Below are 19754 nucleotides of genomic sequence, written 5' to 3'. Positions count from 1 at the left end.
ATCAAGTCAACCAATTTTAATTTTTTTACTATCAAATGTATAGATCTATCAAGTAGAAAATCAATTTTGAGATCAAAAATATAATTCAGTAACAGTGAAAGATTATTTAAGAATAATATATCATGAAAAAATAATTATTGTAAAAAATTGTTTCTCACATAAATCTTTAATAGAATTGGTAACCATAACCTTCATTTATGATTCATAAGCAAGGTAAAGCGCAAAAAATGAGATCGGATCGAATTTTACCTTAAACTTTGATGGCGATCAGTTGAGAATCCCGAGAAACCTCACACAGAGACAGGTAATTTGGCAAGTGGCGATGGTTCACTGGTAAACTTTTGAGAATTCTGAGATGACTCACAGATTAAAAAATTGAAAACGGCGTCTGAAAATTAGGTTTAAGAGGATGCTAATATATAATATGTTATAAATGTATGAGGTTTATATAGACAAGTCATTTTTCAACTTTTTGGCTAGAGGAAACAGTGTCATATTATCCAAAAATTTTAACACATGCCGGTACTTATTGATAGAAGTTTATGTTGTATTAAAGATTAAAAATACCTTCATTTTAAATATTATTTACAACGATTAGATATTTTATACTCACACTCTGTGAAAATCGTTGCAAATAATATGAAAGGGGGTAGTATATTATTACTTCCTCCGTCCCTTAATTATGTCTATTTCTCTCTATTATGTGAGTAATAAATGAAAGAAATAGACAAATAATTAAGGGACGGAGGAAGTACTGTCATATTTATGTAGACAAGACATAATTTTTATTTTTTTTAATATTACTACATCTGTCTTATAAAGTTGAATACATTTATCACCTTTATATACTCAATCTCACTGCATTAAAGGTTATTTGGTTGTAATGATTTACAAAAGAGCAACACTATTTATACAAATACTTTCTCTGTTTTATTTTAAATGCAACAATTCTCATAACAGGCTTGTTAATTCGTTATTTCAATCATCAATATCTTTTATTTCCAATATGTGCATTGTATAAAAATTTTAAAATTAATAATAGATCGAGACGAATTTATCAAAATCCCTAATGATTATATTTTCCCTTAACTATAAACTAATAAAATTAGTCAAAAATTTTCAACAAAAAAAAATTAAAATAAAATAAAATTAGTCAAAATTTAAAATATATAAATAGTGTAAAAGTCAAAAGGAAAATGAAGGAAGTATACCACAATTGTAAGGATATGTGAATTTGTGATTTTAGCACCCTCCACCAATATTATCAATTCATACTCGATTACTCGTAGGGGTGTCCATAATTCGGATAAAAACCGAAATCCAATCCAATCCAAACTGAATTATCAATTCGGATCGGATCCGAACTTTAAATCAGATCGGTTCGGATTGAGATTTTTTGGAAATTCGGATTTTCGGATTAGATCGGATTGACCCTAATTAGATCCAATCCAAACCGAAAATTGAATTGTAAAATTAAGCTTGTATAAATATGGATTTCTGTATATTTTGAAGTTTATAGCTCAAATACTTACTACTACATAAAATAAATTAGTGAGACTTTGTATTAATTAATTAATGCTTGACGTTGAACTATTTATTTTAATCATGATTTTGAAGACTTTTATTTATAGTAAAGCTGTATTTTTATAATTGTATTAGGCGCTAAAAAATAATGTATTATAATTCGGATTTTCGGATCGAATCCAAATAACCGAATTTTAATTCGGATTGGATCAAGAGAGAAATTCGGATAGGATCGGATTGAAAAATTAAAAACCGAATTATATTTCGGATTGGATCGGATTTGGACTAAATCCAAACCGAAAACCGAACGGACACCCCTAATTACTCGTGATTGTAAGAAGGAAATTGAAACTTATGCTTGTAAGAAGGACATTGAAGACCGTAAACTTACATTTTTGAGGAATCTCAAATCATCCTCAAACATTGTTTACTGAAAAAAGGAATTCTCTGCCTCAAATAACTTAGAGGCATTGAAAATGCAACAGGATTCAAAAAAAAAAAAAAAAAAAAAGAAAGAAAGAAAGAAAGAAGAAAATGTAACTAATAATTTCTCCGTATTTTATTACTTTATTATTTGCTCTACTTTTTTCTTTTTTTCCGATTATATTTTATTGCTTAATTTTTTTTTCTTTTTTTTTTAAATTGTTCATAATATTTTACTACTCCGTAATACGGAGTATTTAACTTGAGTTATGACTATTCAAAAAAAAAAAAAAACTTGAGTTACGAGAGCTAATAAATAAACACACCCCACGGGCCCCACATATAAAAAAATGACTGTTATACGAATTAGTTTTTTATTTTTAATTTTTTTTCCTCGGTGTTTAGAGAGAGCCATAAGGAACGGGTGATGAGAATCGATCTCAAGATTTCATGAAATCAAGAGTGAAACTCTAACCGCATGAGTTATCTCTCAAACTCGTATATACGCCGTATGTGATATGTAACCAACGAATACACATTTTTCAGTGGGCACAACTACCATTATTGTTAGTTTAGCATTATTAAAATTATTTTGATAAAATACTCGTAACGCATTTACCAACTCTAATCAACTCCTTATAAAACACGCCTTAATCCAAACTTGCAATCAAAAGAATAGGGAGGAGATATTTTTATTTTGGTCAAGGGTGTAAACAAAGATTTTTTTATTATTGGATAGTCAAAATCAGTCAAGTAGAAGAAATAGATGTTGAATTTATTCCATAGTTCAAAATTCAAAATATTTCTATGTTTGGCTGTACATATTCATCACGGCAACACCTGAAAACAGAAACAAAAAAAATGAAATAGAAAAATATAAAAGCCTCTCATATTCTCTCATCCACCATTAAAGCTACAACCTTAGATGAAATTTCTACGAAATTACTTCAATTCACCTTTAAATACAAACCCCATTTTCTTCACAACTTAATTAGAAACCCTTAACCCTTAAACAATTAAACTACTCATCATCATTTCCTTTGCATTGTTCACGCTAATTTCACCTTATTATTTATACCTCTTTAATCTCAACTACTCCAATAATCTACTACTCTAGTGTTTTTGTGATACAATAAGCCCATCGAAGGAGAGTCTGATCACATACAAGTTAAACCCGACAACAAAATTCTTAACCATGGAGAGCCGTGAGTCGAAATTTAACAACAATGTCGCATCTGGGTCAGGAACATCAACCCATAACACCAAGTATATTGAGTATGTTACGGGTTTTCCTCCCGGGTTCGACTCAAATCTAGTAGGTTCCAACCCGGTTGAGAGGTGTCGATATCATTGGTGGCGAAAGGTTGGAGCCGTGAAGAGTAAACCAGGAAAAAGAGGTGAATATGATAGAATCAAAGTGAAGAAATCATCTATAAATCAGAATGATAACAATGGAGATGAGAGAGCTAAGATTGAGGTTGAGAATATGTTGAAATTGTTTAGGAAAAAGTTTGAGGAAATTTCTGAAAATAGAAATAATTTGGGTGATAAAAAGGGGAGAATTGATTTAATGGCATTGAATGAATTGACAAATGAAGGTAAAATTATAAAAGTGTGTTCATCTATAATTGGTCATGTACCTGGGGTTGTTGTTGGTGATAGGTTTCAATATCGAGTCGAGTTAGTGCTAGTTGGGTTGCACAGACATCTTGAGCGTGGGATTGATACGATGGATTGGGGTGGTACAAAAATAGCTACATGTGTTGTTGCAAATGAAGGGCATTTGGACAATATGAATGATCCTAATGTATTGACTTATATTGGAGAAGGTGGGAATTCCAAGGCGAAAGAGCTTGAAAAACGGCCTAGTGATCAAGAGTTGAAGTGTGGAAATCTTGCACTATGGGAGAGCAAGAAGTGTAATAGTCCTGTTAGGGTGGTGAAGGGGTTTAAGGTTAACCGGAATTGTCGCGGTCGTGTGGTTCAACGGACCGAGTATGTCTATGATGGTTTGTATGAGGTGCAAAGTTGTGAGAAGAAGCAAGGATTACAAAGGAATTGGATATTTGAGTTTAAGCTGATAAGGTGTCCTGGACAACCTGTTGTTTCTCATGGAAGTTGCAAGAGGAAATTTGGAAAATGAGGTTTTAGCCTAATTAAGCTAGATTATTATGTTTAATGATGATGTATATATAATAATTGAACGTTGTGTAATGGTCTTTAGGATCATACTAGTTTAGTAGTAAGAGTATGATTGTATGAAACCTTGTCTATACTCTAGATTGGGATCAAGCATTGGTAGTGTTACCGTATTACACTCTCAATATATATATATGAAAATGAATTGAATTTGGGAATAGGGGGTTTATTTGGTTGATCTACTTGATCATAAAAAATTGAAGGCTAACAAAGTACTCTGTAAGTATGTAGTATGGACATAATGAAGGCTATGTTCTCTCTAGCTTAGCCGGTTAAGAGATATTATTGGCTTAGCAATGTAGCATCACATAATGGAGATATGAACATAATGTAGATGTGAACATACTCCGTACTAAGGCTATGTTTTTTATATGACTCGTGTAGTATATAAAAAAAGGTTGTTTGAATTGAAAATACTAATACTATTAGCCGTCTCTAAATGATCTATCCTTATTTAATTTTAGGTGGTCTTCAATGATATATCCATTTTAATTTTTTTTACAAGGTCATAAAATCACACTTTTACCTTATTTTTTATTGATTAAACTACTCATTATTTTGCAAAATAGTTGTGCAAAAATTAGTTTTCCAATGTATTCCATAATTTTTTTTTTTTTTTTTTGGAGGAGTAAAATTTTACTTTACTATTTTATCTCTCTACTTTTTTGGTTTTTCTATGTAAATTTATATTTCCAATGTACTTGTATTACTTCCTTATTTTCTTTCTTAATTCTTGTGAAATTTGATTAAATTTTGACTAAATATAGTCAAATATAAATCCTCCATATAAATGCAACATGAAGGATTTATTTTTATCTAAAAAAAATTCTACTTTAGTAGATAGGGTCATAGCCTTCATAGGGAACAATAAAGAAATATTTACTCCATAGCTCATTAACAATTTTTCACATTCTCAACTGACTACTACCTCTGTTTTTTTAATTGACATCTTTTGACTTTTATATTATTCACACTATACTTTAACTCTATTTTGTAATTTATAAATACGGTAAAATACGTTATGTGGAAATTTGTTTAAATTGTCTCGAAGTATATTTTATTAATATCCACTTTTTTTATAATTTTACAAAGTTTATAATTAGATATATTAAATGTTAAAAATATACGTTGATAAGCGTGATAATAAAAAAAATGTCAACTAAAAAAACTACTCCCTCCGTCCCTAAATTACATTTCTCTTTTTCTCTATTATGTGAGGAATAAATACTAGAAAGAGGAATGTAATTTAGAGACGGAGGGAGTAAGGTAATATAAAAGTATGGGGGATAAATATTGAAGAATGGAGATGTAAATACATGCAATTGAGTGGGATTTTGTCATTTTCATGTCTTGTTAAAATAAAGTGGGGGGTATTTCACCAAAAGTGGGGGGTATTTCACCATGTCTTGTTACTATCGTAGAACTCTGAACCTTGCCAGTATTTCCCTATCATCACTGGAATAAAACTTTAGAGGCAAAACCGCAAGACAAAGTATCATTTGTCATTATCATCCATTCATGGAATACTTGCATTGACCAATGATTATTTTTAGGAATATTTTTTAAGCAAAGGTCATTACATGTTGCAATCAATTTTACGGTACGACTCACCTATGCTATTTTGTTTGCTTCTTTGTTCAATTTTTGCCAAGTTCAAGCGGATAAATAAACAAAAAATATAGTAGTATATATACTCCCTCCATGGCATATTATAATTTCTGTATATTAATTTGTTTTGGAGACCTACAATATTGTTCTTATTACTATTTTTAAATACGGAGTAGTATGTAAGGATTATTATATTCTCAAATTTTTTTTAACATTATTTATTTTACTTTCTAAATTATCCTTGAATTTTACAGTAATTTATGTGTATTTTTATTTTAATGTACTTTATCCACTTTTTCCTCCCTTTTCTTAAATATCATGAAGAAAACAAACAAGAACTCTAAATCGGGATAGAGGGAGTAGTCAATTTAATCGTGAACCAATGTGAATGGTTATGATATGGGGTGTGGCTATTGAATTGAAATATGTGATATATTAATCATTAGTGTGTATTGTACATTGTTGATGGTGATAAAATATTGTTGTTTTGGGTGTTTTTGTCCCTCGGGAGAGTTACGTCACAAAGATTGGTCCGGCTGATCTGTACCTGCAAAGACAAAGGAGACTCCGGGTGGTGGAGCTCCGCCCCCGAAGATCAAGTTAGTAACTTGAAAGAGAATAAATAGTGCGGAAATTTAGGTGGGGATCTGCTTGGATTTCAAGTTCAGGTGTTTCTCTGATGAGAGAGAAAGTAGGTGTAATAAATGACTGAATGTGTCCCCAAAATGGGGAAATATCTCCCTATTTATATGGTCATTGGTAGGAGTGCCTCTATATAGGTCACTTGACCTAGATTTTAGTGGGCTGCACCGAATTACGGCGTTTTCTTGGGATTTGGGCCCTTGAAGCCGCCATTTCAGAATCTATCTGAAGGAGCCACGTGTCAGATGGCTAGGGGGCCACTTGGGTCAGCCTGGTCTTGACACGTGACCTTCTCTTATTGGGACACCTGTCTAGGGTAATTTTTACCCTAAACAATTGTCATTCGAAATCTTGTTTGAATGGTCTCATTGTAAATTATGTAACTATTCACTTTTTTATATATATAATTTTACAATGATGATAATTATTAATTAGGGGGCGTTTGGTTCAAATAATGGTATGTGTTTGGAATGAGGAATGAAAACTGGGTGGTATGGGGTTGAACTTGATACTTGATTTCATGTGTTCAGTAAAAATAAGTTCAGTTCAATTTTCTTAAAGAATAATGATAATAGAAAATCAGTATAAATAATTTCAGTTCAGTTGAATTAATTTAAGTTCAATAAAAATAATTTAAGTTCAGCAAATATAATTTTGTTTTAGTAAAAATAATTTCAGTTCAGCAAAAATAAAGTAAAGAGAACGGGGCCTTACATTAGCATATATGCTTATAGGGGTTATTGTTATTTCCTAATAAGATTGGGATATCCTATTTATTGGTATCTATTATTTCTTGTATGACCAAGATATCAAATTCATTTCTATTTATTACCAAGATATGACATCTGTATCATTAAAATTATTTTTTCCTAGTTATTACATACTTATTTTTGCTCTAATTTCATATGATTAAGATATTACATGCTTTTATTAAATAAAGATATCATATTAATATTTCCTATTATTTCTGATTTTCTTTCCATAATTAAAGATATTTTATATATTATCCATTGGCATGGATATCTATATCATTTTCAAGAGATATTAGAGCATCACATGGGATGCTAATACATTCAAGCCAATGAAAAAAATAAAGCATTACAATTTAATTTATTTAATTTTAAAATTAAATAAATCCAATCATTGCGTATACAAAATTAACGAATGAGATTTAAGAAATTATAAATTAATTTTAAAAAATAAAATATCTTGTGATATTTATCGAAACACGAATTTTAATATGTGGATGTCCACACCTGTGGCCGGGTCACGTATTAAGAGATTACATATTCAAATGTTACTAATTAATGAGTTACTTGGTCGCTCAGGGGTTACTCTTATGGATGCTTATGAGACGAGACAACTCGCGAGCCACTCGAGTTCGACTCGGTCAAAATTCAGCCAATACTAGAGTGAACTCGACTTGAACTCGAGATTGACTTGAAATGTTAATGAGTCGAGTCGAGTTGTTCATTACTCGACTCGAAAAATCGTAAGAAACTCGAATTTCTTTATATTATATTATATTTAATAAAAATTGAAATACCTTGATAAAAAAAAAATTATTTTTTCATTAATAATTAATAAATAATCATTATTTATGTACTCAAAATTTCTCATATGACAAAAATAAAGAGAATGAACAGATGTTACACTAAAAAAAAGAGTTCAACTAAAACGAATCAAATTGCAAGCTACTCGAGATCGACTCAGTCAAAGCTTGACTTAGTCAACACCCAAAAAAAACTTTATACAGTAATTACTTTTTACCACATTAGCTACATTAAGAGCATCCCCACTAGTGAGCAAAAAAATTTCTCCTCATTCTCTCTCTACCCACTTTCTCTCTCTTCCCAACTAAATTTGCTCATGAGCATTTTTAGTGAGCAAAATTTATCCCACTAGTGAGCAAAAAAAAAAATGCTCATCAATCTCTCTCCTACTTTTTCACATACCCCACCAATATCTTTCTCTCTTACACATCACCCGATTAATATTTATTATGTTTTGGTTAAATGAATATTTATGGGTACTAATTACAATTATACTTTTATTTAATTTAATACAATTATTAAAAATTCATTCATAATATTGAAATTTAATACAACATAAAATTTAATTAGCGTACGAATACATTTAATACTACAAACCAATAACAAACCTAGATTTTAAACGTACGATTAATACTCTATTAAATTGTAATCTTACGACAAATTTATTTTTTTTACTCATTAATAGAACCATATTTTTGCCAAATGTGTTCCACTAAATCCGCTTTTAATTGAACATAAGTGTCTCTATCACGTAGTGACATTCTTCTGTGGACGTACGTGTCGAAATCAACTTTTGGCGGTCGGCCAACATTGAATTCAAAAGGCTCGTTGTTGTTAACTGTAGCACTTGTAGTGGGTCTTGTAATTTGCGGGCGATCTTGTTCATAGTACCTTCTTAAAACTTCGGCCCGAGCATAGTTGTGTCGTTCATCTTCGACAATCATGTTGTGCATAATGATACAAGCTTTCATTATGTCACACAATATGTCTTCGTTAAACGCAAGGGAGGGTTGTCGTAGAACGACAAACCTAGCCTGTAAAACCCCAAAAGCCCGTTCAACGTCCTTCCGAGCTGCAGCTTGTTTATCAGCAAATAATTTATCCTTTTGAAGTTGTGGAAGTGTTATACCTTGAATAAAAGTAGCCCATTTTGGGTAAATGCCATCTGCTAAGTAATAGCCCAAGTTGTACTCATGGTCGTTCACGGTGAAATGAATTGGAGGTGCCCGACCATGAAGAACATCATCAAAGACCGGAGATCGGTAAAGGACATTAAGATCATTACAAGATCCCGGGATCCCAAAGAATGCATGACAAATCCATAAATCTTGATCTGCAACGGCCTCCAGAATGAGGGTTGCATTTTTATTACGGCCTGCGTATTGCGCTTTCCAAGCCATAGGACAATTCTTCCACTCCCAATGCATGCAGTCAATGCTACCTATCATACCGGGAAAACCTCGCATTTCATTTTGATGCAAGATTCTCCTTAAATCTTCGTCGGTGGGACTTCTGAGATATTCAGCTTCAAAATGTGTAATAACCCCTTGACAAAAATGTTGCAAAGCCAATCTGGAGGTAGTTTCGCCAATGCGCAGATACTCATCCACCGCATCTGGACAGGTACCGTACGCCAACATTCTAATCGCAGCGGTGCATTTCTGCAACGGTGATAACCCAAGCCTTCCAGCTGCATTCCTACGCTGCTGGAAGAATTGATCCCCCTCGACCACCTTGTTCATAATCCTACAAAACAAAGGTCGTTGCATTCGAAATCTACGCCGGAATTGTTTGTCGCTATAAACTGGATTACTTGCAAAGTAATCATTAAATAATTGAACATGCCCCTTTTCCCTATCTCTCCTATCCGTATCCCCTCTACGCTCTGGAACACATTCAACATCGGATACGGGTTGGGGTTGTGTTTGGTTGTTATACAACAAAGTTGGTAGATGGGTTGTGACAAATTCGTCAACTAAATGATCAAATTCAACGTATTGATCAGAATCAGACGAGCTGGAGGTTGAGCTAATGGAAAACATTGTGTTTGCTGGTTACTTGGGTGTTTGGATATTTTTGAGGAGTTGGATTATATTTGCGTAAGATGGTATCACTATCATTTATAAGCATGAAAACTCAATGACAAGTCCAAAATATGAATGACAATTCCATGACTGATGAAACATGATTGACAATTCAATGAGTGGTGAAACATGATTGACAATTCAATGACACTTAAGATAGTAAGACAAAAAAGAATCTTGACTATTCAAAATACAATTATACAACTGACATGAAAGACATATGACTACTCAATGTCTAATAAGACAAGGGACATGAATACAACTCATAAAAATTAAACTAATTAAAGATTAACTAAGTAAAGAAAGCTAACCTCAAAATAGTACTAATTAAAATTGAACAAAATAAAGATATACTAATTAAAGATAAAATAATTAAACAAATCTAAACTCAGAATAAAACTAATTAAAATTGAACAAAATAAAGATAAGCTAATTAAAGATAAACTAATTAAACAAATCTAACCAAATAATACAACTAATTAAAAATAAACTCATTTAGGAAATACAGTCAATTTCTACCGTAGACTAATTGAAGTAACTCGTCCTTGTAGGTCTCTTCAGCTGGAGTGAGTGGTGTTGTCCTTGCTAAAAGTGATTGAAGCATATCAAAATTCATCTTCTTTTCTGCTAAATCAACTTGTTTTTGCTTCCTCTTTTCCTTTTCTCTATCAAGTTCCAACCGTTGTTGTCGTAAATTCGCCTCCCTTTCTCTAACCTCAGTACACGCCTTTATCTGCTCACTAATGCTCAATATTGTACTTTCGGAAGCAACTGCTTTGCCCTTATGCTTAGCCTTCGTTTTTTTGACACCGTCTGGTCGTGGTAATCCTCCGGACATAAATTTATCAGTACGGATTTCATTCTCACTCTCCGCCCTAGACCTTTTCCCACTTCCACTGCTATCTTCCTCATCATCGGCACCGCAACCCTTTCTTTCCTCTTTTGACAGACCCCATCTTAGTTTAGTCCTCCACTTCGGATCTTTATTAATCATTTCCACTCCATGTGGAAATGCAAAATTATGTTGTGGATTAGAGGAGATATAAAACAACTTGGAAGCGTGTTTAATTCGATCGGCTTCGTTGTAACCACTTCCGCTTTCAGGGAGTTTGCCCGCCTCCTCATAGCAATTAGTCCACTGTAGCAAATCAGCTGCCATTCTTCTCCAATGTGTCTCCAAACTCTTCATAGGTCTTGGCGGGAGAATATGCGGTTTCTCAGCTTGTAGTTTACAGTAAGCTGCATGAACTTTTCGCCATAGTTCGGATGCCTTTTGGCTCGTACCACGAAGCGCATCATCACTTAGTTCTAGGTAGAACCCAATTAGAGCTTCATCCTCAGCAACCGACCAAATGCGACTCGCTTTGGCAAGTGGTTGATTGGCTGGAATCCTTGGAGGTGGTGGAGGGTACTGTGGTGTCTCCGGAACAGCTTCTTCTTGGCTGACATCGTACTCAGAGTTGCTCCCTTCGGTAACGGGAGGAGTTTGTTGCTCAAAAAAAGTGTTTTCATTGTTGGGAATTTGTGGAGGTGTTGGTTGATGAATGGAATTTTGAGAAGAAGGGTTGCCTAATCTTTCTAGGAATAATTGAAAATTTGGACTACTAATGAAATCATCACCTAAATCAGAAAAATGTTGAGCAAGTTGATTGTAATTAGGGTTGTTTGGATCCATTATATTGTATAATAAATTAAAAACAACAATATATACTTAAGAGGCACACCTAAATTAAAATAAAGTAAGGTTAATAACGTTTTAAATAATTTCTGAGTGCTACAAAAAGTAATTAAATAATTTTTTTTTTTTTTTGTTGAGAAAAAAAGTAGTTATACTAAAAAATAAAGAGTAATATTAGAAAATGAAAATTTAATCTAACTAAACTTGGGAGTAAAAATAATAAAGAGTTTTTTGGATTTTTTAAACTTAAAAAAAATATTGCTACTTAAAATATCATTAATAACGTTTTGAAAAATTATTAAAGTACTAAAAACAGTAATTAAAAATAATAAACCAAAAAAAAAAAAATTAACCTTTCTCAACTTTATATTAGAAATTATAACATAAATCTCACTAGAAATGGGATTAAGTGTAATATTGAGTGTTTTTTGAAATTATACCAAAATATGTCACAATGGATCTCTATTTGTAGAGAAAAAAAAAATATAACTGTTGATGAATTTTTTTTTTTTTTTTAATAATTATAAAACGGCCAAATTACCGTTTTAATTTAATTACCGTTGCTAAACGGTAACATTTTTTGATTGGAGGAACAAGCTGACAGGGACGCGTGTCAGCTTCCCATTCGCTGGACTGACGCGCCCCTGTCAGCAGCTGCAAATATTTTTTTTTTGCTTGGCAGCCAACAAAACGCGTCGTTTTGGGGGACATTTCTTCAGACCAAACCCCAAAACTCGTCGTTTTGAGGGTGTCAAAAGCAAAAAAAAAAAGGTCAGTTAGTACTATTGCTGGGCCCCACGATTTCACTATTCACTTTCATTTTTGCTCATAGGATGAGCAAATTTCATTATGCTCATGAGCATATTTTGATTTGCTCATTGGTGGGGAAGCAAATATTGCAATTTTGCTCATCAATTTTGCTCATGAGCAAAATTCTCCTCACTGATGGGAATGCTCTAAGAAGGAACGCGACCTCCCAACCCCACGGGGGAGAAGTTTACAAAAAATCTGTTGAGGGAGACTGGATAGATTTATTATCAAAATATTTGTTTGTATTCGTCCAAAAAATTAAATAAATAAATCAAAATACAAGTTTATTTTCATGATATACAAAAAAAGTATTTTGCTAGTGTCATTTTTATAAATAAGTCAACAACTTATATTTAATGCATGTTATACTAATTTTGATTTATTTACAAACATGTTATGCTGATTGAGATATTTTGTTAATAAATACGGAGTACTTTCTTTTTAGTTGACACGTATTTTTTTTAGGAAGTTTTTTTTTAGTTGACACATTTCCTTTTGGGGTAAATGTTTTACCCAATTCACATTAATTTATTGTGAACCATTAATATTAGGATCGGACACTATGATCGTTTTATCAATACAAAAAAGTCACTATATTAAAAATAAAAGGTTATTATGTTAAAATAAAAAGTCATTGTATTATTATAAAGGAAAAATGGAAAAGAAAAATCCAACCTTTTGGCTGTCTGACATTAAAAATCCAACCTTCCATTAATCTCATAAAAATTCAACCTTTATACCCCACCTTCTTTGACAAGTCCATTTGACCTTTAACTTGTTAAACAAGTTAATTTTTTTTTTTTAATTCTCACTTTCCTTCTCACTCCTCTTCTTTCTCTCTCCTCTCTACACCACGACTAGTCCACCACCTCTGCCACCACTTTCCTTCTCTCTCCTCTCTACACCACGACCAGTCCACCACCTCTGCCACTACTTTCCTTAATCACTTTCCTTCTCTCTCCTCTTCTTCCTCCTCCTCCTCCACTCTTTCTCCTTCCAAACCAACGCCCAACCACAAGTCACACAACCTCCTCTTACCTCCCCTCTTCTATGCCCACCATAACCACCACCCCAACATCTCTCTCACCCAACCCCGACAACCGCATTTAAAGGGTTTCGAAATCGGGGCCGAAAATATGCAAACTGGGGCCGAAAATAGGTGGTGCAACAATGGAGCAGCACCGCCGAATGGAGTGTGCAAGAGAGGAGTTGCGACGGTGGAGTTGTTTGGTATGGGTTGAGTGAGAAGGTGGCTGCAACGACGGCTAATTTGGGTGGAGATGGAGCAAGGAGTAGCAATTGGTGTGCGATGGCAGTATAATTGGTGGTTGGTTTGGGATTTCGGACTGCCGGGGCTGGGCGGTTTGGAGTCGGTGGTTGCTATTGTCTCTGGGTTACGATGGGCGATGGGGATGGGGTGATCTGGTACGGTGGGGATGGGATTTCAGGCTGGGCGGTTTGGAGTCGGTGGTTGCTTTTGTCTCTGACTCTCTGTGTTACGGTGGGTGGTGGGGATGGGGTGGTCAGGTACGGTGGGGATGGCTTTTCTGATTTTTTTAAATTTTTTTTAATGATTAAAAAAATAATTGACCAATTAATGAATATGACACATAACTTACAAAAATCGGTCATCAACAGGTAATGGATATGTGGGAGAAGGTGGGGGTATAAAGGTTGGATTTTTATGAGATTAATGGAAGGTTGAATTTTTATTGTCTGACCGCGAAAAGGTTTGATTTTTAGTTTCCATTTTTCTTATTATAAAGGTCATAAAATGTTTTTTTATGACAAATTTTATAATGTACAAATCAATATGAATAATAAAGGTCCTTATGTTAAAATGAGTCGCTATGTTCAACATAACATAGTACTTTGGGTTCGTATAATATTAAAGGTTACACAAATTTTAATAAAGGTTACTATTTATTAAAATTAAGGTTATTGTGGTTTAAATTAGGATCACTATATTCAATATAATATCAGTTTTACATTTATAGACCTCAGGTCCATAATAACTTATGGTGAACTAGGTCCACTCAAATTTTTCCTCCCCGCTTGTCCTCTCACTTTCTCTCTTTAATATATGTGCCTAAATCAACTACTACCTCCGTTACACATTATTTGCAACGATTAGACATTTTTCCTCTCTACTTTATGTCAAATCGTTGCAAATAATATGTAACAGAGGTAGTAAATAGGATCAAATGAAATACAATAATTTTTTTTGTTAATCATGGTGATGCTCACTCAAAATAAAAACTTCTGAATTGCGGAAAAAAAAAAGTACGAGTGAAAAATATAAAGGGGCAGTACAACTATACAAGACAAATTTGGAAATATTCACTACTTCTCCTGCACTTCTTCTCCATATTTGCCTTCTTGCTTTCAAAGTTCTCGTCAATGGAGGTCACTTTCTCCATAACCCCATCAAATACTTCTGCAACAACCTAAACTTTTCAAACACTAAACCCAACTAAATTAGAACTTCCAAAATCCCAGAAAACTTCAGCATTTGTTCTCTCAATGCAACCCTCACATTTCCTCTTTACTGGTAAGTTTAATTTTCAAGTTATTCGTCGTTTTTTTTTCTGGAATTCTTCAATTTTAGCCAATTTCTCTCTCCACTAACTCTAAATTTGTCAAAATTTTCCTACATTTTACATTGAAGAATACCCATTTTGTCAATTTCATTCTTCCCCTGTTTTTGATACGTGAAAACCTAGCCATGGAAATTGTAAATTATGGAAGTAAACATAGTAATAATCATAATTCTAGGGTTACATTTTCTCGTGATTTCCCACCTGGGTGTGGGTGTGTAAATGCAAATTCACCCTTTATGATATTGTCTGATAAGAAATCAGTTCATCATTATGCAAGAGATTTCCCTCCTGGGTGTGGTCCAAATGGGCCTAAAATCACTCAATTTGGTGGAGATTCAAGTGATTGGAGGCGTGTTATTGGGGCTGTGAGAAGTAAACAAGTAATGGGTGACAAAGAAGTTTCTAGGAATGTCCAGAATTTGATGGGAAAGGGGAAAAAACCTGTGTTGAATAGTTTTAGTGAAGTGAAGTCAAAGGAGAGAGAAAAAGGGGTTGACTTGAAGAAACCTGTGTTGAGTAATTTTAGTGAGGGGAGGTCAAAGGAGAGAGAAAAAGGGGTTGACTTGAAGAAAGCCGAGAAGGTTAAGGGGAAGGGGATAGTTATGAACAATTCTGGGGGGAGTGAGAGGGAGAAAGTGGTTGGAATGTTGAGTTTGTTTAGGAAGAGGTGTAAAGATATTTCAATGAGTGGGAGGGGGGTTAAGAGGGTTGATACAACAGCATATAATGAGTTGAAAAATGAAGGGAAGATTGTGAATAGGTCAGCTGTGATGATTGGGAATGTGCCCGGTGTAGACGTTGGGGATAAGTTTCAGTATAGGATCGAGTTGTTGATTGTTGGATTACATAAGCAGACTCAAGGAGGGATTGATAGTATGGAGTGGCGTGGGGGTAGAATAGCGACGAGTATTGTTGCGAATGAGAGGCATTTAGACAAGATGAATGATCCTAATGCCTTGACTTATATTGGGGAAGGAGGGGTTCTTAAGCGCCATGAAGTTGGGGTTCCTCCTGATCAGGAACTTAAGGGTGGGAATCGCGCCTTGTGGACTAGCTGGAAGGAGAAAAGGCCTGTTAGAGTGATTAGAGGGCTTGTATCTGAGAAGAGTAATAGTCAGAAGTTGTATGTTTATGATGGTTTGTATGAAGTGGGGAAATGGGAGAAAAAGAAAGGACCACAAGGGAATATGATCTTTGAGTTTCAGCTGGCACGTTGTGATGGACAACCTGCAGTTCCATGGCAAGAGTGCAGGAGGTCTCTCTTTTGAGGTTTTGGGTTGTGCCTTTTTGACTGTGCAGATCGAGGGTGTGCACTGCTTGTGTATTTTCGGATTAGTATTGCTTCATTTTGAAAGGTGTTAGTTACTCTAAGTCTCTAATTATTAGCCTAGAATGTTTGTTATTAAGAATCATGTGATTATTTTGATATATTGTCACACTTGTTAAGGCTAATATAGTTTGTAGGAGTCTATACAGGTCTGTTAAAGCTATTAGATTATGCAGATACTGAACATGTGACCCTTCATGGTTTATCTAGTGATAAAAGACACGGTGCTCCTTCATTTTCTTATTGCAGTCTTCATTCTCAAGGTCTTCTGTTTTTAAGATCAAAACCTTTGCATCCATTTCTGTACTTCATTTTATTGTATATGTTCCGATTATTGTCTGGGAGGGTAAGGGTTAGGAAGGGGAGGCAGAAATGGTTCTGCAAGGTAGCTGTTGTTTGTCTAAATTCACAGGTAATGAAGGTCTTGGAAGCATAGGGCCAAACGCGAGCTATGCATTAGCAGAAATTATGCAGTCCGTGATCTTTTATGCTGATCTAGGCGGAAGGTAAAATTACTCTTGTTTTTGTATGAGAGATAATGAGTGATGGTTTCGAATAGAGTGGTGATGTAAAACATCTACTGTGGCAATTTTGAATGTCTTACTCTGTAGAATATGTCTCATCTATGTTTATGTTAAAACTTAGCATTCGTGGACATTTGGTTGCATCTGCACTTGAATAGGCACATGGAACTAATTAAGCTAATATAAGAGAAACTTACGAATTTTTGCCATACAAACTTTTGCTGGTCCTCAAAAAATTAGCCTAATTGTTCTCATGTGCACTTACAAACTCTGTTTAAGAGGACGAGTGTTTCTACTTTATAAACATGATAGAAGGCTTGATTCTTTCTTAACTGGTTAGTCGTGCATACTTTCTTTTTGGACAATTTCTTTGCAAAAACATCCTGTGCAGTATTAGAATGCTCTTATTTCTAGTATGTACCTAGATGGTTAGATCATTATGAAGATGCGTAGATCATGTTTTCAGTGGGTCAGATCTCTATTTGTCAAGAAGGTTCTCAAGGCTTATTTATGAATTCAGGATTTTGCAGATGGTAGTCCTTGGATTTGACGAGAATATAATAAGATATCTTATTTATTAAACGCCACATATGCAAGTAAGTCATGTCGCCATGATGAGAACAACTCTTCCTGCATTAACTCGAGTAGTTGCATTAAACTGTAATGATGAAGAAGCAACAAAAAATATTAGATACAAACAAAACATAAAGCAAACCAGTTTTTCTGTTGACAACTATCCATGTTTATGTCTGTCACATCCTCTGTTGTATATCTTGTTGTGTGAAATGCTATATTGCTATGCATGAGCTTCATGGTACACCATAGCCTATCTTTACCCCTGTGACCCGTCTTTAGCTGAGATTTAATGATGTGGGATAGTTATGTAAAATGCTTTTTAAATGCTTGAATAAAGCTTAATAAATTCAGCTTTTGTAGTAGAATCGAAACATAACAATGTGGATTATGGAAACCAGTTGATGTACTTGAGTTGACTTAGCTTGTGATTTAATGTGATGTGCCATGACTCATGAGTATGTAAAAGATAATTTCTGGAGCCTATTTCTGAATACTGGCTGAATGTGGCTTCTGATCAAGAATTGTTAAGGGTGCATACAGTTGGACTTCTCAAGACCTGATAGATTGTGTACTTATTCTTCTTTGTGTTCATGCTCATGTTCTTCTGCTATTAATCACATAATATGAATGTTTGTTTTAGACAGAAAGGGGAAATGATTTATTTGTTTCTTGTATGATTTTGGCAGGAAGCTTGTTAGTGGATGACATTGCTGGCTTAACAGAAATGTTTATGTCAATAGATACTGGTAATTGTAATGCTATCACATTCAAAGAGCTCAAAGCTGGTTTGAGAAGATGGTTCAAACCTCAAAGATTAGAGATGTGTGATCTGAAAAGTGCGGTAAGAATTTAGCTATTATGAAATGGAATATCTCTTTTGCAATTCCTCAACTGCTACACCATTAACTAAACCTTCTTGTGTTGTTTCTGTTTGATAATCTTCTTTGCTGCAATTGTTTCTTTACTTTCATATTTGGCAATAATAGATTTGGTAACATAGTGTCAGGCAGCTTATTTACTTGACTGATGACCTCTTTTTGCTAGTTTTTCTTTGGCTGATCAGACAAATTGAAGTAGGATTGCAAGAATATAATAGGATTTGTATATAAGTTAAGACTGAGCCTGAAAGTAATGGTGATTTTATGTATTATAAGCATTATTACCTGTATTGATTAATTTTCTAATTTACCCTTAATGCACGTGTTGCTTACCTGAGGCATGTCCATAAGAAGGTACACCTTGCATGTATTCACCTTGTACTCTAACCAAGTTCTACTTGGTAAGTGTTAAGCTTTGTTATCTTGTGGTCAAAACTCAAAAGGTCAAGTTTCACTAGGGAAATTTCAGGGGTGTGATTTCCTTCCCCCAACCCTCAAGGTGCCTAGGCTTCTATGATAGGGGCTCACTCCTAAGATAGAAGGCCCGACTCAAGCCCCATACTTGTAAAATCCAAATCGAGCACCTTGTCCATATGAATTTATTATTCTTTTAGTTATTATACTTCGTTTCAAATTTTATTTGACTATCCATTAGGTTTCCCACACAAATTAGGCATTAGTTGTTAGATCATTTGTAACAAGAATAAACTATAGAAATCCAATGTTCTGCTTCTACAGCCTATAATGCATTTTTCATTTTTCAGTAGTGTATCTTTGCAATGTCATCAACTCTTCGGCGCTCCTTTGATCATGTAAAAATCTTGGATAGGACCGTATAACCACTATGATTTGTTACCTTAATTAAAGATCTCTAATTGTGTGGTACTTGACTACGTGTAGAGCGGATCTTTGTATGTAACCTAAGAAACAGCAAATATGTAGCTGTAAGCTGTAAAGTCCCAAAACTCACTCTAGCCTTATGTCTTAATAGTGGGAGCCTATAATTTTAACTGCAGAAATTCTTCAGTCTTTTTCTATCTCTCACTCTTAGCCTTGTAAATCTCCCTTAATCACATTAAGTTTCTCAGCGAGAATTATTTGATTTTATTTTCCCCAGCATCAGTCATGGAAGGGGAATTGAAAAGATTGAGAGGAGTTGTTCCAACGTACACTGGAAAATGGGGTGCTCTGACCAGTGTGAGAAGGAAGAGATTTTGGCTCGGAACTTATGAAAAAGAAATCGATGCAGCTGTTGCGTATGACAGAGCGTGTCTGAAGCTTTGTAGACATAAGTTACTCAATTTTTCATTTGATACTAATGAGTGTGA

General features: G+C 34.1%; 2 protein-coding genes across 2 annotated transcripts in view; one reads left to right on the top strand and one right to left on the bottom strand.

The window, feature by feature from the left end:
- The window catches only part of LOC145593227 (large ribosomal subunit protein bL19c-like), a 142377-nt gene that overhangs the window by 116300 nt on the left and 6323 nt on the right, over window positions 1-19754 (bottom strand). The gene's annotated exons all lie outside the window — the stretch shown is intronic.
- Window positions 3127-4090, top strand: LOC145606366 (histone-lysine N-methyltransferase, H3 lysine-9 specific SUVH6-like). Its single transcript, XM_081662358.1, has one exon. The coding sequence runs from the start codon at window positions 3143-3145 to the stop codon at window positions 4088-4090; it is 948 nt and encodes a 315-aa protein (XP_081518484.1). The 5' UTR covers window positions 3127-3142.

The sequence above is a fragment of the Chenopodium album genome, chromosome 2 (genome assembly GCF_948465745.1).
Source record: "Chenopodium album chromosome 2, dcCheAlbu1.1, whole genome shotgun sequence".
NCBI classification, from domain to species: domain Eukaryota; kingdom Viridiplantae; phylum Streptophyta; class Magnoliopsida; order Caryophyllales; family Amaranthaceae; genus Chenopodium; species Chenopodium album.
This window is presented reverse-complemented; position numbering and strand designations above follow the sequence as displayed.

Bases quoted from the DNA above. Each gene is read 5' to 3' on its own strand.
- LOC145606366 (XM_081662358.1), top strand. From the start codon at position 3,143: ATGGAGAGCCGTGAGTCGAAATTTAACAACAATGTCGCATCTGGGTCA.